Source organism: Euphorbia lathyris, chromosome 4 (genome assembly GCF_963576675.1).
Source record: "Euphorbia lathyris chromosome 4, ddEupLath1.1, whole genome shotgun sequence".
NCBI classification, from domain to species: Eukaryota; Viridiplantae; Streptophyta; class Magnoliopsida; order Malpighiales; family Euphorbiaceae; genus Euphorbia; species Euphorbia lathyris.
In genome coordinates this window covers 73,261,728-73,280,648 of record NC_088913.1, presented here as the reverse complement: position 1 = coordinate 73,280,648, position 18,921 = coordinate 73,261,728, and the positions used below count along the sequence as shown (strand labels likewise).

Sequence of the window (18,921 nt, the reverse complement as noted above, 5' to 3'; positions counted from 1 at the left end):
AGCGAGCAATTCTCGCATTTAAATGCTTTTGTGTGAGTTAGTTAGAAATTGGAAATGTTTTATTTACTTTTCGTTGTTCAGGCTCGTTTTATGATCAATTTAGGCAAATACGGCCAAAATGGCATGCATATTATAATTCCGTTATCTTTTGAAGCTAATTGATCCGTCAAAAGTCGCACCAAACGAAGCGTTTGCTCAAAATAAGCGATTGGCGGGTCAATTTAGCCTTTGGACTAATGTTGTTTGGAGTTTATGTGCGTGTGCAGGTTAAAACATGATCAATTTCAGGCAAAAATCGTGGTTCGGGGACCCCCGGCAGTCGCTCGGTGAATTGAGCATCGGTGAGCAGCATAGGCGCTGCTCGGCGAGCTGCCCAGGCACTGCCTAGGCATTGCTCGGGCACTGCACCTGCTCGCCGAGCAGGCTGTGCCTGCTCGGCGAGCAGCTCGCCCTGCTCGCCGAGCAGACCTGCGGGAATTGGTCAAAAAGACCAATTCCGCCCCCACGACTCCACGATCGGCCCCATGACTTCCTACTTGCATAAGGACACGAAATAGGTCATCAAAAGGGCCCGAGCCACGCCTATAAATAGGATTTTTCAATGTAATTAGGCATCTTTCATTATTTGTAAATTACTTTAGCTTTCCCCTTGAATTTCCTCTCCATCTCCTCCATCTTCTTCGACCTCCATTGAAGCTCCTTCAAAGCTGTTCTCGAGGAATATTCAAGGTCCGTCCTTAAGACCTAGGAAGCCGATTGCAGAGTAGACAGGTTCCTTGAAAGGGATTTTCGTATCTCCTTTTACTTTACTTTGTTTGTACTCTTTGATACAATCTATGAATCCTAGGCTAATTGTATCCTGTGATATTATTCTTCATCTTTAATAATACTTTAGCTTTTATTTTGTTCTATGCTTATTGATCTAATCTTTGTCTTACGCTTTATTCAATTGGTTTAACTCATTCAAAAGCCCCAAAATCGAGTAGGCATATATTGTGAGCTGAATCTGACCTAGTCAGAGCCTAGGAGATTGACGACCTCTTAGTTGATTAAGCCCAAATTGCTGAGCCTTAGACCTAGTTTCGGCCTTACAAGGGAATCACGCACTAGAAACTTCAGGAGGGTAAGTAGGGTTAATCGCCTTGAATACAAGTGACGTAGATTAGGTTTTTAATCAATAGACCTAATAATCTAACTTCATTATTATCGTTCATACCATGTTCCTTCGGCTAATTGCATTAGTAAAAGATCAATTAGGAGTAGTTTAACTTAATTAGGCATAGAATAACTTAGTTAGAACAAGTATAACTTAGCTAGGAGTAGCGTAATTCAACCTAGGAGTAGATTAACTTAAACAAACAAACTCAAAACCCACAAAGCCTAGATAACACATGAGACCAAGTAATTCGATACTTGTGGTAAATAAGTCCTGTGGATTCGATACCTGGACTTTCCAGATTTATTACTTGATAACGACGGGGTACACTTATCCCTTAGTGAGTCTTCTTCACCGAAGGCGCATCAGTCAGCTTGAGGGTTTTTGGGGTAAATTTCATCAATGGTGTACAACCTTTGTCCCATTTCACAGTTTGGTGTACAACCTTCAATTTGTCTCACTAATATGTACGACCTTATATGTGACCTCCCACTATAGTGTACAGCAGGTAAAAATGACCGGTCAACGCTCACTTAACGCGCCACCTCAGCTTTGACTGGCCAAAAAGTCAAAAAAAGTTTGTAAATTACTTATATATCCTTCTTTAAAATTTGTTTTCTTTATTAATTTTCTTTTTATCTATTTAAGTTTTTCTTTCTCTTTCTTTCCTCTCTTACTGCGTATCTCCATGGCTTCCATTTCCAAAACTTTCATCTTCATCCTCATCATCACAATCTCAGTTTCTTCAACATTTTCTGCAACTGTGGTCGAAGATCTCGCAACCCTAAAACCCCTTCCATATTTCAACACAACAATTATAAAAAAAACTGCCAACATTTTCCCTCTCTAAGATACTGCAATTCCTCGCCATTGAATAACCTCAATGAAATCTTCAAATTCACCATTGTTGCTAGCCATCTCTGCAATGAATCAAAAAACCCTAATTGCATTGAATCTTTCCCCAAAATCGATCTCAAAAATCGCCCAAAGATCGTTCCTTTATACCTATAGATAAGATCGTTCCTTTACACCTATAGTGAAAGAGTTAAAATCGTTCCTTTGAAATGATTTGGACCTCCATTTTCTGTTTTTGATGTTTGCTTGGATCAGTATTGTATTGATGATAATGCGAAAGAGGAGGTGGATGATCAATAAAATCAAATCTTCAAACTCTGAGCATGTAAAGTATCAAAATCCATTTTTGCTGCAAAATCAATAATATATTGGTCAGTCTACTTCCAGCACATGCAATATTCTCTGCATATCCAAGCAAACATCATAAGAATAAAATTACAAAATATAATATTGAAATATTTTTTAATCTTATCTATTAGTTTAATTTTCTAATTAATTGGTTAAAGTATCTTGAATTGGATTTTTTTTTTTTTGCAATGGGCGGAGACCAACAACAACATCTTTCAATCCTCTTAACTCTTTCACTCCTCTCACTAATCTAACATCTCTCAATTTGTCCTTCAACTCATTTTCGGAGAGTCCTATCGTGGAATCTCACTTCTCCATTGTTCTTTAAGTGTTTGAATAGGAAGGGTTTATTGGTTAGTATAACAGCTGTTGATACTGAAGAAAGTGAGAACATGGAGGAACATGAAACATAAACAACGGCTAATAGAAGAAACAGTTCAAAGAGGAGAGCTCGCAGGTATCAGACAAAACCCAGTTTGGAAACAGATGAGTCCATCTGAGATTTAACCAAACTGCTACTTTTAACCCAGCTGACAAACTTATTGATTGAAGCTTGCAATGTAATACACATGAGATTCAACCCATTTTAGTTCTTCTCTTTAACAAAATGGAAGCATTTGAGCCACTAGATGATTATGATTCTAAAGAAATCAAATCGAATCCCTTGCAATTCCCAGTCCATAGCTTTGCAAGCTTATTATTCTAAAGAGAGAAAGAAAGAAAGAGAGGAGAGAGAGTGTAAGAAAGAGAAAGAAAAATTTAAACAGATAAAAAGAAAATTAATAAAGAAAAGAAATCTTAAATAAGGGTATACAAGTAATTTATAACTTTTTTTTTTACTTTTTGACCGGTCAAAGCTTAGGTGGCGCGTTGACTGAGCGTTGACCGGTCATTTTTACCTGTTGTACACTATAGTGGGAGGTCACCTATAAGGTCGTACATATTAGTGAGACAAATTGAAGGTTGTACACCAAAGTGTGAAATGGGACAAAGGTTGTACACCATTGATGAAATTTACCCAGGGTTTTTGCTAGAGGTGCTGATTTTAGTTTGATCATACTGACCTTGCTCTTGAGACTCAGTGGAAGTCTCTTCATAGTCCTGCTCAGCAGGAGACGAAGGATTTTCATCGGAGCGATTTTCGTCGTAATCGACACCAGAGATGTTTTGAGAATCGTTAGACATGATTCTTTGAGAGAGTTTGAGAGGATTTAGGATTTGAGAGAGAGAGAGAGAGAGAGAAATTGAATGCCAAAGATTTCAAATGTAAAGAGGGATTAGTGGGAATTCATCCACTATTTATAGAAGTGCCGAGTTGATCTGATAGGTCGGAATGGCGGTTTGACTTTGAGATGATCAATCGAGAGTTATCTCTGGCATTTATGACACATTCGGCGCATGTGTTTTCTAATTATTACGCTTACGTCATCCTAGGTGGCTACTTAATGTGCGTGCTAGCATTTATTGTGCAACTGGCTTCACTCAGTATCTAGAATACTAAACATTTTTTAATTTTTGAGTGCTCAGTTTTACGTAGAAGGAATATTTGTATGCTTAGTAACTCAGCTTATGATAATCACTCAGTATGTATGTCTACTCAGCATAAGGTGATTTTATGTAATTCATATTAGCTCAGCATGCAATAGTTACTAATCACTCAGCATGTAAAAATCACTCAACATTCATTTAAGCCCAGAAAACTATTGAAGAGGATTAGACATACTGATAGCTTCCCTTAGTATGTTAAATTGCTCACGAGCCAAGGGCTTCGTAAAGATATCCGTAAGCTGTTCATCTGTTGGAATGTAGGTCAGCTTGATCTCACCCTTGAGTACATGGTCTCTGATGAAGTGATGCCTAATATTGACATGCTTCATCCTGCTGTGTTGGATTGGATTTTTGGATAAGTCAATGGCACTCTTGTTGTCGCATTTGACTTCGATTGTTTCAGTTTGTACTCCATAATCCTCCAGATGTTGTTTAATCTATAGGACCTGGGCCACACAGCTTCCAGCAGCAATGTACTCAGCTTCAGTCATTGACAGGGCCACTGACGATTGCTTCTTACTGAACCAAGACACTAGACAACTTTCAAGGAAGTGACATCCTCCTGAAGTACTCTTACGCTCTAACTTATCTCATCCATAGTCAGCGTCAGTGTATCCGATGAGTGTGAAGTCATTTGTATTTGGATACCATAAACCTGCATTAACTGAGTTCTGCAAATATCTAAAAATTCTTTTGACAACTATATAGTGAGATTCCCTGGGGTCAGCTTGATATCTTGCACAATAACATACTGAGTACTGAATGTCAGGCCTACTAGCAGTTAGATAAAGTAGAGAGCCAATCATACCTCGATATAACTTGCTGTCTACAGACTTACCTTTCTCGTCAGCACAAAGCACAGTGTCAGTACCCATTGGGGTAGATATGGGTTTACATTCTTCCATATCGAATTTCTTCAATATTTCTTTGGCATACTTAGATTGACTAATGAAGATGCCGTTCTTCCCTTGCTTAATTTGAAGTCCAAGGAAGAAGTTGAGTTCGCCCATCATTGACATTTTGAACTCAGTTTGCATCTGTTTACTAAATTCCTTGCACATAGTTTCATTAGTAGCACCAAAGATAATATAATCTATGTAAATTTGTGCCAGCAGGGTATCTTTACCCTTTTTCTTAATGAATAAGGTTGTGTCAGCTTTACCTCTGACATAGTTCCTGGTCAGTAGGAAATTGGTCAACCTTTCGTACCAAGCACGTGGTGCTTGTTTCAGGCCGTACAAGGCCTTCTTGAGTTTATAAACGTGGTTTGGAAATTTTAGATCTTCAAACCCAGGAGGCTGACTAACATATACCTCTTCGTTTATAAATCCATTAAGAAATGCACTTTTGACGTCCATTTGAAATAGTTTGAAGTTCATGAAACTAGCATATGCACATAATATTCGTATAGCCTCTAACCTAGCAACGGGAGCCTTCTTGCTGACTATAGCCTTGAGCTACAAGTCGGGCTTTGTTCCTGACTACATTACCTTGCTCATCTAGCTTATTTTGGAAGACCCACTTAGTTCCTATGGTCTTTTGATTCCTAGGTTTCGGCACTAAATCCCATACTCATTTCTCTTGAACTGATCAAGCTCTTCTTGCATAGCATTGATCCATAATTCGTCGTGCTCAGCTTCGGTGAAGTTCTTTGGTTCATGGACTGAGACAAACGCAACATTGCTAAGATATCTCCTGAGTTGATTTCTAGTCATCAGGCTGTTCTCAACAGCATCAAGAATGAACTTCTCCGAGTGTCCTCTTGGAATTTTGATCTCTTTGGGTAGTGTTGAGTTGTCAGGAGCAGGTGTTTCAACAATCTCTGCAGTTTTAGATTGGTCAGCAAAGGTAATTTCAGGTTCGTTTTTACCTTTGGTCAGCCCGTGTGGTAATGACTCAGCGGCTCCATTTTGGTCAGCGGAAGCTGAGCATGTGTCATCTTCGACAGACTGACTTGACTTACCTGCAGGGTCAGTTTCATCAAACTCGATATGGACGGACTCTTCTACTACTTGAGTTCGTTTATTGAACACCCTATATGCTTTACTGTTAGTTGAGTATCCTAGAAAGATCGCTTCGTCAACTTTAGAATCAAACTTGGCTAGGTTGTCTTTCGTATTGAGTATAAAACATTTACAACCAAAGGCACGAAAATATCCAATATTGGTTTTTCGTCCTTTGCAAAGTTCATAGGGAGTTTTCTTAAGTATAGGTCTAACTAAAGCCCTATTGAGTATATAGCACGTTGTGTTGATAGCTTCACCCCAGAAATACTTTGGAAGCTTATTCTCACTCAGCATTGTCCTAGCTATTTCAACTAATGTTCTGTTCTTCCTCTCAACTACCCCATTTTGTTGAGGAGTTCTAGGAGCAGAAAAATTATGGTCAGTGCCGCTGACTTCACAGAATTCATCAAACTATTGGTTTTTGAATTCTCCGCCATTATCACTACGGATGTGAGCTAATTTTAAATCTTTGTCATTTTCAAGTTTTCTGATCAGTGTTGAGAACATCTCAAAAGCTTCATCCTTGCTACTCAGCAAGATGACCCAAGTATACCGAGAGAAATCATCTATAATAACTAAGGAAAATTTCTTACCGCCCAAGCTGAGTGGCTGGACAGGTCCGAAAAGATCCAAGTGTAGCAATTCCAATGGTCGTTTGGTTGAGACAATATTTTTACTTTGAAAATACTTTTTGGTTTGTTTACCTTGCTGACAGGCATTACATAATTGATATTTCTCAAATCTAAGTTTGGGCAAATCCTCAACTAATTGCTTTCTTGCTAATTTGGCAAGGAGGTCCATGCTTACATGACCAAATCTCCTATGCCATAGCCAGGAATTATCTTCCTTTGATACTAAGCATATATTTTTTGAAAATTTCTTTTCTAAACTCAACATGAACACATTGTCAACATGAGGGGCAGTTAAAATCAAATCATTTGTTTTTCCCTCGAGTATCCGACACTCAGTGGCATCAAATACAACCTTTCTACCACTATCACACATCTGAGCTACGCTCAATAGGTTATATTTGAGACCCCTGACTAAGGAGACTGACTCAATAGTAGGGTTTCCTCCGATAGTACCTGATCCTACTATCTTACCCTTTTTGTTGTCTCCGAAGCTTACACTTCCACCTCGTTTACGCACAAGTGTGATGAACTGAGTTTCATCACCAGTCATATGCCTCGAGCATGTGCTGTCAATATACCAAAGCTTTGACTTCTCCGCGCACCTCAGGCTCACCTGAAATTTAAACTATTCATCTTTAGGTACCCAATTATTTTTGGGTCCTCGTCGGTTAGCATGAACTGGTGACACATCATATTTTATTTTGTGACGACATACATTTATAGAGTGGCCATCTTTTCCACAGAAGTCACAATAAGCTACCCTTTGAGGGTGATTTTGTTTTTGGTCAGCACGATTATGCGGAGCATGCCAGCATACCTTAGTGGTATGGCATTTCTTTCCGTAGAAGTCGCATTGGACATTCTGCCGAGTATACCAACACACATCTATGGTGTGTCCTCTTTTTCTACAACAGTCACACTGACTGTTCTGCTGAGTGTACCGTCCATGCTGACCAGTACCATGATACTCAGCATTGGGATAGAACCTTTTCTTAGCCGATGTACTCAGCTGGTTCTGTATAGTTATGATGTCCTTTCTCAGCTTCTTGGAATCTGATTGGACTTTCGAGACAAACCGATGCATGATTTTTAGATTTTCATCTTGCCTGGTGTTGTCCTGGAGCAGATGTCGGAGGTCACTCAGTTTGACCTCCTCAATCTCATCACATCGCCTGCTAAGTGCCTTTATTTTCTTCTTACACTTTTTGGTCAGTGTATATAGATCACTCAGGGCGTTAACCATTTCATTTCTAAGCAAGAGAAGAGATGTTACCTCATTGGAGTGTTCCTCTTGGTCAGATTCATCTAAGAGGTCAGCTTGCTCAGATCGGCATTGGTCAGCAGATTCATCAGCCATAAAACATATGTTTGCTGACTCCGTGGCATCAGCTTCTGATGAGGTTGACTCATCACTGTCACTCCATATTGCCACCATTGCTTTTCTGCTGCCTTTCTTTTCTTTCTTTAGAGTGGGACAGCTTGATTTAATATGCCCAGTTTGATGGCATTCAAAGCATGTGACAGGCTTCGAGCTGTCCTTTTTGTATCTGCTGTCGCTGGGCTCAGCTTTGTATTTATCGCTTCTTCTGAATGGCCTTTTGTTGTTCTTTTCGTTCTTTCTGAACAGTTTCTTCATCTTTCTTGTGAACATGGCCATCTCCTCATCATCTGATGAGTCAGCTTTCATGATAAGATATTTTTGCTTCTTGTCCTCTGATTTTTCTTTAGCTTCAAAGTTTTTCATGGAGATCTCGTGGGTCAGCAGAGATCCGATCAGCTCATCATATTTGTATGTGGTCAAGTCCTGAGCCTCTTCCACAGCTGTCTTCTTAGCTTGCCAGCTCTTGGGTAGACTTCTCAAGATTTTCTTCACCTGCTCTTCTTCTGTGAAGTTCTTGCCGAGTCTTTTCAGCTCATTTATGATGTTGGTGAATCTTGCGTTCATTTTAGAGATGTCTTCATTGTCATTCATCTCGAACAGCTCGTATAGTCTCATGTGTTGGTTCACCTTTGATTCATTGACCTTGCTGGTACCTTCATAGGTCACTTCCAGCTTCTTCCATATTTCCTGTGCTAACTCACAACCTGAAATTTTGTTGTACTCTGCAACATCTAACGCACAGTGAAGCATATTGATAGCCGAAGCATTATTTTGCAGTTTGCTAAGGTCATCCTCTAACCACTCAGTTTCACTCTTAACAACTTTCTCGTTGTTTACCATTTTGTAAGGCACAAACGAGCCTTGGACTATTGCAAGCCATGCACTCATGTTTGTAGCCTGAATAAAAATTTTCATCCTGTTCTTCCAAAATGTATAATTTGATCCAAAGAACAAGGGAGGCCGACTAATAGATAATCCCTCGGGGAGTATCTGTGTTGTTTGATTTCCAGGAAGGAAACGAGTGCTGTTCTCAGCCATTTACAGGGATCAGCTCAAGATAGTTTTATTTTTGAGTAGTGAGCTACTGAGCTCTGATACCACTTGTTGGTCCCGTGTAATTAGTTCCAAGGGGGGCGTTAGGAACTAATGTAACTTTTTCCCTTAATTGCTGACTTAATTTAATTCTTTGAACAACTTAACTCAGTTTAGGTCAGCAAGGCTGAGCGCGAAGCAAGACAGCTTCAGTCAGAGGCTGACTAGAACTGTTTTATTTGTTAGTTGGGAAATAACACTTAAGGTCAGCTTCCAACTCAGCACTCTGATTACTCAGCGTCAGCTTATACAGATTATATACTGAGTAATTTAAACAAGCAACACATACATATATATATATATATATATCAAGAGAAGGGTTAGAAATTACTCAACAGTCTTATCCTGGTTCGACCTCACCGCCTACGTCCAGTCCCCAGAATCCTTCCGGGCTTTTTCAATCCACTACTGAGCTCTTTAAAGGTAGAGCACAAACCGTTTACAAGCAATTGAGTATGCAAGAGTACCGTCCTCTATTCGTCTACTCAACCCTACTAAGCGCTATAACCAAACACTCAGATTTTCTCTACCGCTGAGTACTAAAACCAAGTACTCAGCACCACTCTCTCAATCTTTATAATTGATACAAATTTGTTCTTTTTAGATGAAGAACATTTTAGATGAATACAAATTCAATCTAGACTTTTACACAGAGATAGGATTTGGGTGTAAGTATTTGCTTTTCTTGTTTGTATTTTCTTTTGTACTTCGGCAAAAGATCCAAATGATGAACTTGTCCTTTTATAGTGAAATCTGATGCTTCAATCATTTGAATTCGGATGTATCCGTTGAATTCAAACGGTCTTCTTGCGTCATTCACTGGTCAACATACAGTTTTGTAGGGCAATCCTGTCGTCTGATTTTAGCAGGCGTCAGACTTGTCTTCTTCCGCCAGGTTCGTCTTCTAGCGCCAGTTTCGTCTTTTAGCCACATGCCAGTTGACCCATGCGTCTCGAAACTGTATCCTTGCGTAATTCCAAAACTTCTGAATTGGCGCAGATCCTTGTCAGTTTTTATCTTTTAGTTAACGGATCATTGACGCTGTCCTGATGAACACTCAGCTTGACTTTAATAGACGTTGTCTTCGATCTTTATCTTTGGCAAGGCTGAGTCACGTTCTACTCAGCTTCTTCGGTCAACTTCGTCTTCAAGCGTTTGTTCTGAATAAGACTTTTCTCCTATGATGCTGAGTTGTGTTCTACTCAGCTTCTGTGGCTCATGCTGACTTCATTCTGTCTTACTTTTTATTTCTGTTCTCATTTATAATTATACTCAACATTGAACAAACACATTAGTACAATTAAATCAAAGCACTTAAATTTAATTGTCTTAATCATGGGATTAACTTAAATAATCTTGTCAAATCAAAATCATGTGGAAATGTGTTTCAACAAGGGTAACCTAGCTATAAATAGATAGCTATTGAGGCTAAAACTCTAACACAAGTTAAGACAACATAATAGAAAAGAGACTCTCTCTCTCTTTCTCTCTCTCCTATGCGCCCCCTCTCTATTCTTTATCTTGGAGTTTCGTTCTTAGTTCGTGAATCAAGGGTGATTACTCCTTTGGTGTGGTAACCTCATAGATCGGTGATACGGAGCCAATGTCAATTACTTCCGCTGCTATTCAACGGATATGCACTATAAGAGATAAACCTAAATCTATTTATTTACTTATTGATTAAATCCAGGTTCATTACTCGTCCATTAAAGGTTAAAGAAATACATTAGTCTTCTCCATTGAAGCCTTCATTGGTATCAGAACCCTTTACCTCTATGTTCCATCAGTTAGGAACATTTTATGCATGATTTATGATTCTATTAATTTATTTGATTGAATAAATACATTAGTTGAGTCAAGTTTCAAATCCGTGGTTGTCTTAAGATGCTTTTAGTCTGCCGAAATCATCTCGGGGGTTGCTGGAATTTTATGGCGATTTTTAGTGGTTTAACATGCGCTATCTAGGATATGTTTGCTCTATAACGTCTATTTTTAGTCACCGAAACTTGAAACCGACCACACTATCGAACTCAGAACCCCCCCCCTCCCCAAAGTTTCCAAGTCATCGAAAGCCGGGAGGGCGGCGCGTGGCCCACACGTGCAGTAGGGTCACCACGCACACACGCACGACGTGCGTTGTCTTTCTCGAACTCCGTCCGACGTCGAATTTTACAAGCTTTCTCATAATATTACTTGGGATTTTTCTATAATTTTTAATTTATTTTCAAATGTACAGAATAATTAATATTGAATTAATTAGGTTTCTGTAATTTTTAATTTATTTTCGGATGCACAAAATAATTAATATTGATTATTAATTAGGTTTCTATAATTTTTAATTTATTTTTGGATGCACAGAATAATTAATATTGATTATTAATTAATGATACTATTTTTAATATTTTTGCCTATAGTTATATGACTATAGTCAGTAACAAATATTGCATGTCAATATAATCATATAAATACGTAATCTGAAAAATTGTTTTTTTAACATGAGTCATATGTTACTCAAAGAAATGGATTGAAGTTGGTTTTTTATCTCCGAAATATTTAGTTCATGACTTAATCTTTTTTTTTTCTATACCTTGCCAGTCATGGTCGGTACTATGAGATATAACTTTTTATAAATTAATCAAATTTAGCCTCCTTTATTGAGAGCCTGTCTTCAAGACTTAAGATTCACTCTTTCAAGCTAGGCTTGAGAAGAAGCATTCTTTGTGTATTTAAGATTAAAATCCTCGCTTGACGACTGTTCCGTTTCAATTGCGTAAATGATGAGAAGTGAAGTAGAATCAGTGTTAATATACACACTAAAAGTATTTTGAGAAAATTAATTTTAAAAATGTCTAATTTGATAAAAAATAATATTATACCGAATCTAATTATATAAATTGAACATTTTAATTGGATCAGTTTTGTAATTTAACATTTTATTATTCGGTGAGAATCTAATTCCATGAACTATAGATAAGCTAAAAGCCGGCCAAATCATTCCGACGCATCGTTCACGAACTCCTGTCCAAAACGGTGACGTTTATAGTAAGAACACCAAACAGAACTGTATGCGTATGCCATCATTATATTTATAAGTAATTATCAGTGTTTAGGCCTTTTAATAATAATGTAAGGCGACGGAAGAAGAAAGTGAAATTGAAAGCAAAGAGTGTCAGTTTTCAAAGAATATAACAACATTCCGTGAAGAGAATTAAGATAGATCCTCGTAAAAAATGAGAGCTAAATCCAAATCTAAGCAAATCCAACTCCTCCATTAAAACCCTTTTCTGCAGCTTCACAGGAAAGAGATGGTGGTGTTGGTGGTGTTGCATTCATGGATATCTCTTAGAAAATCAATCTGAAAAACCACCCATTACCTAAAAATTCCTTCTTTTTCAGTTTTGCAATTTCTTTTCTTTTTTGGGGCAAAAGGGTAGAGAAAGTTCATCTTTGAGGGAGATAAAGAGAGATGAAGGACCTGTTTGGGAGTCCAGGGAGAGCGAGTGGGCTTGGATTGAGGGTGGGTCAGTTCGTCTTTGCAGCTTCTTCGATTGGGGTTATGGTTTCTGCTCGGGGGTTCTTTAATTCCACTGCTTTCTGGTATTCTCATTTCTTATCTTTCTCCTCTTTGCTTTTTATATATATATATATATATATATACATACATATAGATAGACAATGGTCTTAACTTTATACTAATTAGAGATTGCTGAAATTGATGGTATATTTGAATGGGTTAATGATGTTTGAGCCTATCAAACTTTGGGCTAGTTTCTAATTAGCAATTCGAAGATTAGAGCAATGTCAAGCAGCAACCTTGTTTTTCTTATCTAATCAACGGAAAAATTTGAGAGAAAAAAGGGAAAGGAAAGTAAAGAAAGGAAGGGAAGAACAAGCCCCTGATATTCCCATCCTCTCATGCTTATTTTGAGAGGTCATGTGGAAGTGCAATTGAATTGTTGAGATGTAATTATCCAATTAAACATCATTATTATAAAATTTTGAACTTCTATTCTGAATTGAATAGTTGAGTTGAGATTATTTCAACATGACCTCTCTTCTGTGTATAAACATAAGAGGATTCCTTTGGCAACTAATATCTGTGAGGTTACTTGTCTGGTTAGTACTCAGGATTAATGTGAACAACTTGTAACGTGGAGAATGCGTAATATGGCCATTTTTGTTTATCCCATTGCTCTATAATTCTGGTTCTAGTAAGTGATTGGAGAGTTTTACTTTGTTAATTCCATCATCGCGCCTAACCATAGAGAAAAGGAAGCCTCAGCATAATTGTTTCGCCCTTTCCCTTGATAAATTTGTTCCTTAATGAGAAGGGGAAAATTGAGACTTTTCCATATAGCTTGCAATTAAAACAGATCTAAATTTAATTTTGTTGAAGAGAAAATTAAGCTGTGGTTGACATGGAGTTGATTGTAATGATCTCATTCTAGTTAGAAGATTTGATTGGTTATGAAAAATTATGAGCTTATCCAGCAGTACAGGAAGGATATAATGACGGTATTGGAACTTCCGAATTTGAGATAATGAACCCACATTTTGAAATGAAGAATAATACTTGCTATAAATAAGTTGGTGTTTTATTATGTGCTTTCCTAGTTCCTATCAATGTAGAGTTTCCTGATTTTGAACAACAGAGGGTATGCTATGACTGAAATGATGGAGACACAAGAATGCAAAATACCTTTGCTTTTCTACAATTTATATGGATTTTTAACCTATATTTGAGACCTTGCTTTCTTCCAAACGGCATCATTAGATTACAATAAAGGATGTGACAATGACCAAAATTGAATGACCATGGATGCTTTTCACCCCAAAAATTTGCACCAATTAGCTTTTATGACTGTGCATTGCGTATATAGAGCATTGCCAAGTCAATATTCTAAATGTAGCTCCATTAGATAAAGTTGTTGATAACTGAGCTTCATCTTTGGCTCATCCATGGGGATGATGGATTTGATATAGAAAGCAATTAAATCATTACTTTGAGTGGAAAAAGAATTTTTTATGTTTTTTGTATATGATGTCTTCATTTAAGCATTCATCTCGTAGTAGGCCTTTTACTGTTTTGTTAGTGTTAGGACTTGGTTAGATGGATTTCCAGCCTAAGTTTGTATGCATTTAGGGAAGAATATAATGGACATTGTTATGTTCAATTATCCTCATTCTAATTCTCTATCTGCATATAGTAGCTTTCTTTTTTGCCCCTCGTGAATTTGCCATTTTATTTGTGGCCAGGTGATGGATTTGGAATCTAATCCTAAAGACATTTTATATCCCACAAAATCGCTTATGATTGTAGCATTGTTTTGTATGCTTTCGTTATTTAATAGCCTTGGCATGACTATACTAAGAATTTTGATAAGACGGTCTCTGCAACTCGTCCACATCAATGCTTATTTTTGGTTCTTCCATTTTATGTGTCATTTCTTTTATGTGTTTCTTCTACAATTTTTTTGACTCGTTTGCACTGAACTCAGCTATTTGATCGCATCAATGGGGCTTCAAGTGCTTTGGAGTTTTGGGCTTGCTTGCTTGGATCTGCATGCTCTGAGATCAAAGAGAAACCTGCAAAATCCTGTCTTAGTGAGCCTATTTGTTGTTGGTGACTGGGTAAGCATATTTCTTCGTCCCTCAAGTCTGATTTATACTGATGCATTAACATACTTCTATGCACGTGTATGGAAGGAAAACTTAATAACAATTACATCTTTTGTATTTGTGTTTCGAGCCCATAGATACATTTTGGAAAAGTTGCTTTGCTTATGTAGAATCCTAATTGACTGTTTCTTAGTTTGATTTCTCCTGTTTCGTTACTCAGAAATCATTTTATTTACATCAAATTATATTCTATGATCCAACTTGACTCTGTATAATTATTGTATTTACCTTTATGCCGGAACAAGGTAAAATTTAGTCCTTGTATTTGGCACAATTTGTCATTTTAGTTCATGTTCTTTAATTTTTTGATATATTTGGCCCCTCTATTTGCCACAATTTGTCATTTAGGTCTCATGACTTAACTTTTTAATTCATTTGGCTCCTCTAAGCTGTTTTAGACCCGGTTTTTAATTTGTAATAGTCATGTTATTGAAAAGTTCAGTTCTTTTACCATTTTCAGTTTACTGAAAATTTTGTTGGTTATAATGCAGGTTACATCAATTCTGTCACTCGCAGCAGCATGCGCATCAGCTGGAGTTACAGTTTTATACACAAAAGACTTGCATTACTGCAAATCACCACCGTTTTTCCCATGCATCAGGTTCCAAATCTCGATCGCTTTGGCATTTATTTCATGGGTTCTTCTTGCTATATCTTCTCATGTTATGTTTTGGCTTTTGGCGAACGTTTGAGTTAATCAACATCTCAATGGTATGGAGCCAATATTCTTCATTTGTATATATTGTTATTTCTGGAACATGCCTGTTTTTCTTGGAAATGTCAGAATTTTTCCCTTGATAGCAATTCTCTTTTTCCGACCCCTTAAGTTAGTTTTGTTGCTATCGCATTCCGAAACTCCCTCCCTTTTTTCTTGAATTGACATTATTGTCACAAGGAGAAATGTTGTTTTGTGTATTACATTTTGCTGATGAGGAAATCATTTGTAGTGAAATAGCTAGAGTTAGGTGGTCATGTGTTCAAAACCCGAGTCGCGACGCATTAGCCAGACGACATCTTATTACAGAATGAATGAACACTTTCAGGAAACATAGTGTATTTCTTGACACTTGTTTTGCAGTAAAGCATTGCAGTTATGATAATTTCATGAAATAAGATGCATACTCTTTGTGCCATTTATCTATCTAGCTACTTGCCCATTTAAGAATGCCCCAAACCATATAAAATCTAGGCTATATTGCGTGGAAACGTTTCACATTTCTGAAACGTTTCCAGACACTGAAACGTTTCCAACTGGTATGCTATGCAAGTGGCTGTGGACTAGAATGTTCTGTTAATATTCTATTTGAATTCTTGAAAAGCAACAATTAAATATTTAAATGCACAAGTTTCTTTCTTATATTCTTTATTGGTGCCTCTATACCATGCTATAAAATTACAGTGTAGTAAGTGCCAGTTTGCGGATGTTTCTATTTTTCGGAACTGCCTTTTGCCTTTGAGATAAAAAAATGTATTTAGTATAATTTCGAAATAGTTGCTTTTAGTATGAAAATCAACTAACATCTACTACTTACCAGCAACAACAAACAGATAAACTAAACGCAACGGGTCCTAAATTACACACATTATTATTGAACTTTATCCCAACTAATATTATGACCACTAAATTTCTAACATAAAAGTCACTTAATCTTGACTACTTTTTTAATAATAGGTTACGTTTCATTATAAAACTGATGGAAATGATATTCTAAACAATTTTAATTCTTTAATTTTGAAGTTATTTAGGTATCGTTTGGTTAAGAAAAAGAAAATGAATGTTTAGAAAGAGAAATCTCCGAAAATTGTGATTTTTGAAAAATAAAAAAATGTGGTTTCATCATAAATATGGTTTTAAATAACTTTAACTTTTGTATTTTTTTATTTTGAAGTCGTTAACAGTTATTTTGAGGCTTTAACTATAAGTTATAAAGTGTGGTTTTTATAAGCCTGAGAGAAAAGAATATACTATTGGATAGAGATAAGATTCTTTTTCATCAAACTTGTGAAAACAACGTTTCAACTGCTTTTCAGTTAAATAATCTTTATTCCTTGTCACTGTTATCAATTATTATGATGTGAGGGATTGTATTTTATAACTACAAGTATAGTATTACATATTTTTAATCCATTAAGAGATGACATTTTTGTATTCATACATATAAAAAGGATGAAACATGTATAGTAAAAAAAATTAGGGTAAATTACATCCATGGTCACTGAATTTTATTCATTTTCATGATATGATCACTTAACTTCGAACCGTAATATAACTTCTAAGCAACTTTAATTCTTCAATATTTTCTTTTTGAGATCATTTAAGTGTTTTTTGGTTAGAAGAGAAAAAGTGAATTTATAGAGAGAGAGGACTCCATAAAGGGTGATTTTCGAAAATAAAAATGTGGCTTCATGGTAAATATCGTTTTAAACTATTTTAATTCTTGACCATTTCTATTTTGAGGTCGTTAACGGTCATTTTGAGGTGTAAAATTTAGTGGTTGTAATATGAGAAAGTGTAAAGTTAGGTGGTTTTTATATTACGTTTTAAAATTTAATTGTCATAATTATGCAAACTATTCTAGGTTGGCTTTCTTGGCCTTAACAACCTCTTTCCAGGGCTCACCTTACAATTGATCAAACCAAAACAAGAGACCCGTACAGGCTCCTTTATAGAGTAAATTGCATAATCGATGGCCGGAAGAAGGGGGTTTACCTTTCTTGGCTTTAACAACCTCTTTCTATAAGGCTTATCTTACGATTGATCAAACCAAGACAAAAGACCTGTACAAGCTCCCCTATAGAATAAATTGCATAATCAATGGTCGGTACCTTTCTTGGCTTTAACAACCTCTTTCTATAAGGCTTATTTTACAATTGATCAAACCAATACAAAAGACCCATATAAGCTCCCTTATAGAATAAGCTTATAGAATAAATTGCATAATCGATGGCCGGAAGAAGGGGGCTTACCTTTCTTGGCTTTAACAACCTCTTTCTATAAGGCTTACTTTACGATTGATCAAACCAAGACAAAAGATCCGTACAAGCTCCCTTATAGAATAAACTGCAGAATCAATGGTTGGAAGAGGGGGGCTTCCCTTTACCTTAAGACTCCCTATAAAACCAAGGTCATTATCGCTCCACCTTGTATTCTTGGCCGGTTTCAGTCTCAAAAGTGGTGGCATTCAGTTCTCCTCTGCCTTCAAGCCTTTTTCAGTTGGAGTTTCTTTTGTGAGAGTTTTCAATTGAAAAGTCAGCAGAAGAAGAAAGCGAAAAGTTGGTAGTAGGAAGGTCACCAATATGTCTAATGTAGAAGAACTCCCTTCAAGAAGCAATTTCTCGTTTTTTGGACCAACCTATGTCATACTGTACAAATGAGTAAAGTAAAAGTTAGTGGCCATGGGTGCAATTTATCCTAAAAAAAGTTATGCATAAGGAAACACGTTTTACATTTTCTTTAATGTAAAAACGAATTTGGAAAATATTAAACATTACGGGAATGTTTGTTACCTACTTTTCTCCTCTTGTTTGTCTTTTCACTTTAAAATGCAGAGTTTTAGGTGGTTTGGTTAGACACCTGCTTACCTTTTAAAGCTGAAAAGCAGCTTTTCTACTTTTTGGAAAAAAAAAACAGTTTTTTACAACAACAAACAACAGGTAAACAAATGGGCTCTAAATAATCCAAACGAAAGAGATATTAAATAATGCATTAATTTCTCTAGGGATGCAAGTGGGGCGGTGACCCGTCCCGACGACGATGGAGAATCGCCGATAAGAATCCCTATGGGACGGGGATATTGATAATTTTATCCCCTGTGAGTGAGATGGGACGGGGATGGGGAATGGTATCCCCGCCCGTGGGGATCCCCGATCCCGCCTCGTTAATCCCCGATGAGGAATCCCCGACGGATCCCCAATTATTCCACATTATAATTAAAATTATACTTTAAATATTATAATTTATAACATTTAACTTAAATTAAATAGACTTATTTTCAAATAAAAAATTAAATGGGATAAATAAAAAATTAGCCAAGGACTAAATGGATATTTTCCCTAACTTAAACTAAACTAAATGCATAGTATCTCTGTCATTCTTTTTAACAAGGCCTAGAATTAGAAAGGAAAAGAGAAAATAAATATATACTGATTTTTTTTTTAATATAAATGGTGATTTCCCGCGGGAACAGGGATGTGGAATAGGAAAAAAATGTTTTTAAACGGGGA

The 18,921-nt window shown here is 36.7% G+C and overlaps 1 protein-coding gene across 1 annotated transcript; it reads left to right on the top strand.

Moving 5' to 3' along the window:
- Positions 1 to 12,120: 12,120 nt before the first annotated feature.
- Positions 12,121 to 15,797, top strand: LOC136225471 (CASP-like protein 5B2). The gene is made up of 3 exons (XM_066013493.1): positions 12,121 to 12,615; positions 14,517 to 14,649; positions 15,189 to 15,797. Exons 1-3 carry the CDS (start codon positions 12,485 to 12,487, stop codon positions 15,387 to 15,389), a joined length of 465 nt encoding a protein of 154 aa, XP_065869565.1. The 5' UTR covers positions 12,121 to 12,484; the 3' UTR covers positions 15,390 to 15,797.
- Positions 15,798 to 18,921: the final 3,124 nt, after the last annotated feature.

What these genes read in the sequence shown, in the direction of transcription:
- LOC136225471 (XM_066013493.1), top strand. Translation starts at nt 12,485, where the DNA reads ATGAAGGACCTGTTTGGGAGTCCAGGGAGAGCGAGTGGGCTTGGATTG. An exon ending in TTTAATTCCACTGCTTTCTG is followed by an intron (nt 12,616 to 14,516) that starts GTATTCTCATTT and finishes CACTGAACTCAG; the next exon opens with CTATTTGATCGCATCAATGG. An exon ending in TATTTGTTGTTGGTGACTGG is followed by an intron (nt 14,650 to 15,188) that starts GTAAGCATATTT and finishes GTTATAATGCAG; the next exon opens with GTTACATCAATTCTGTCACT.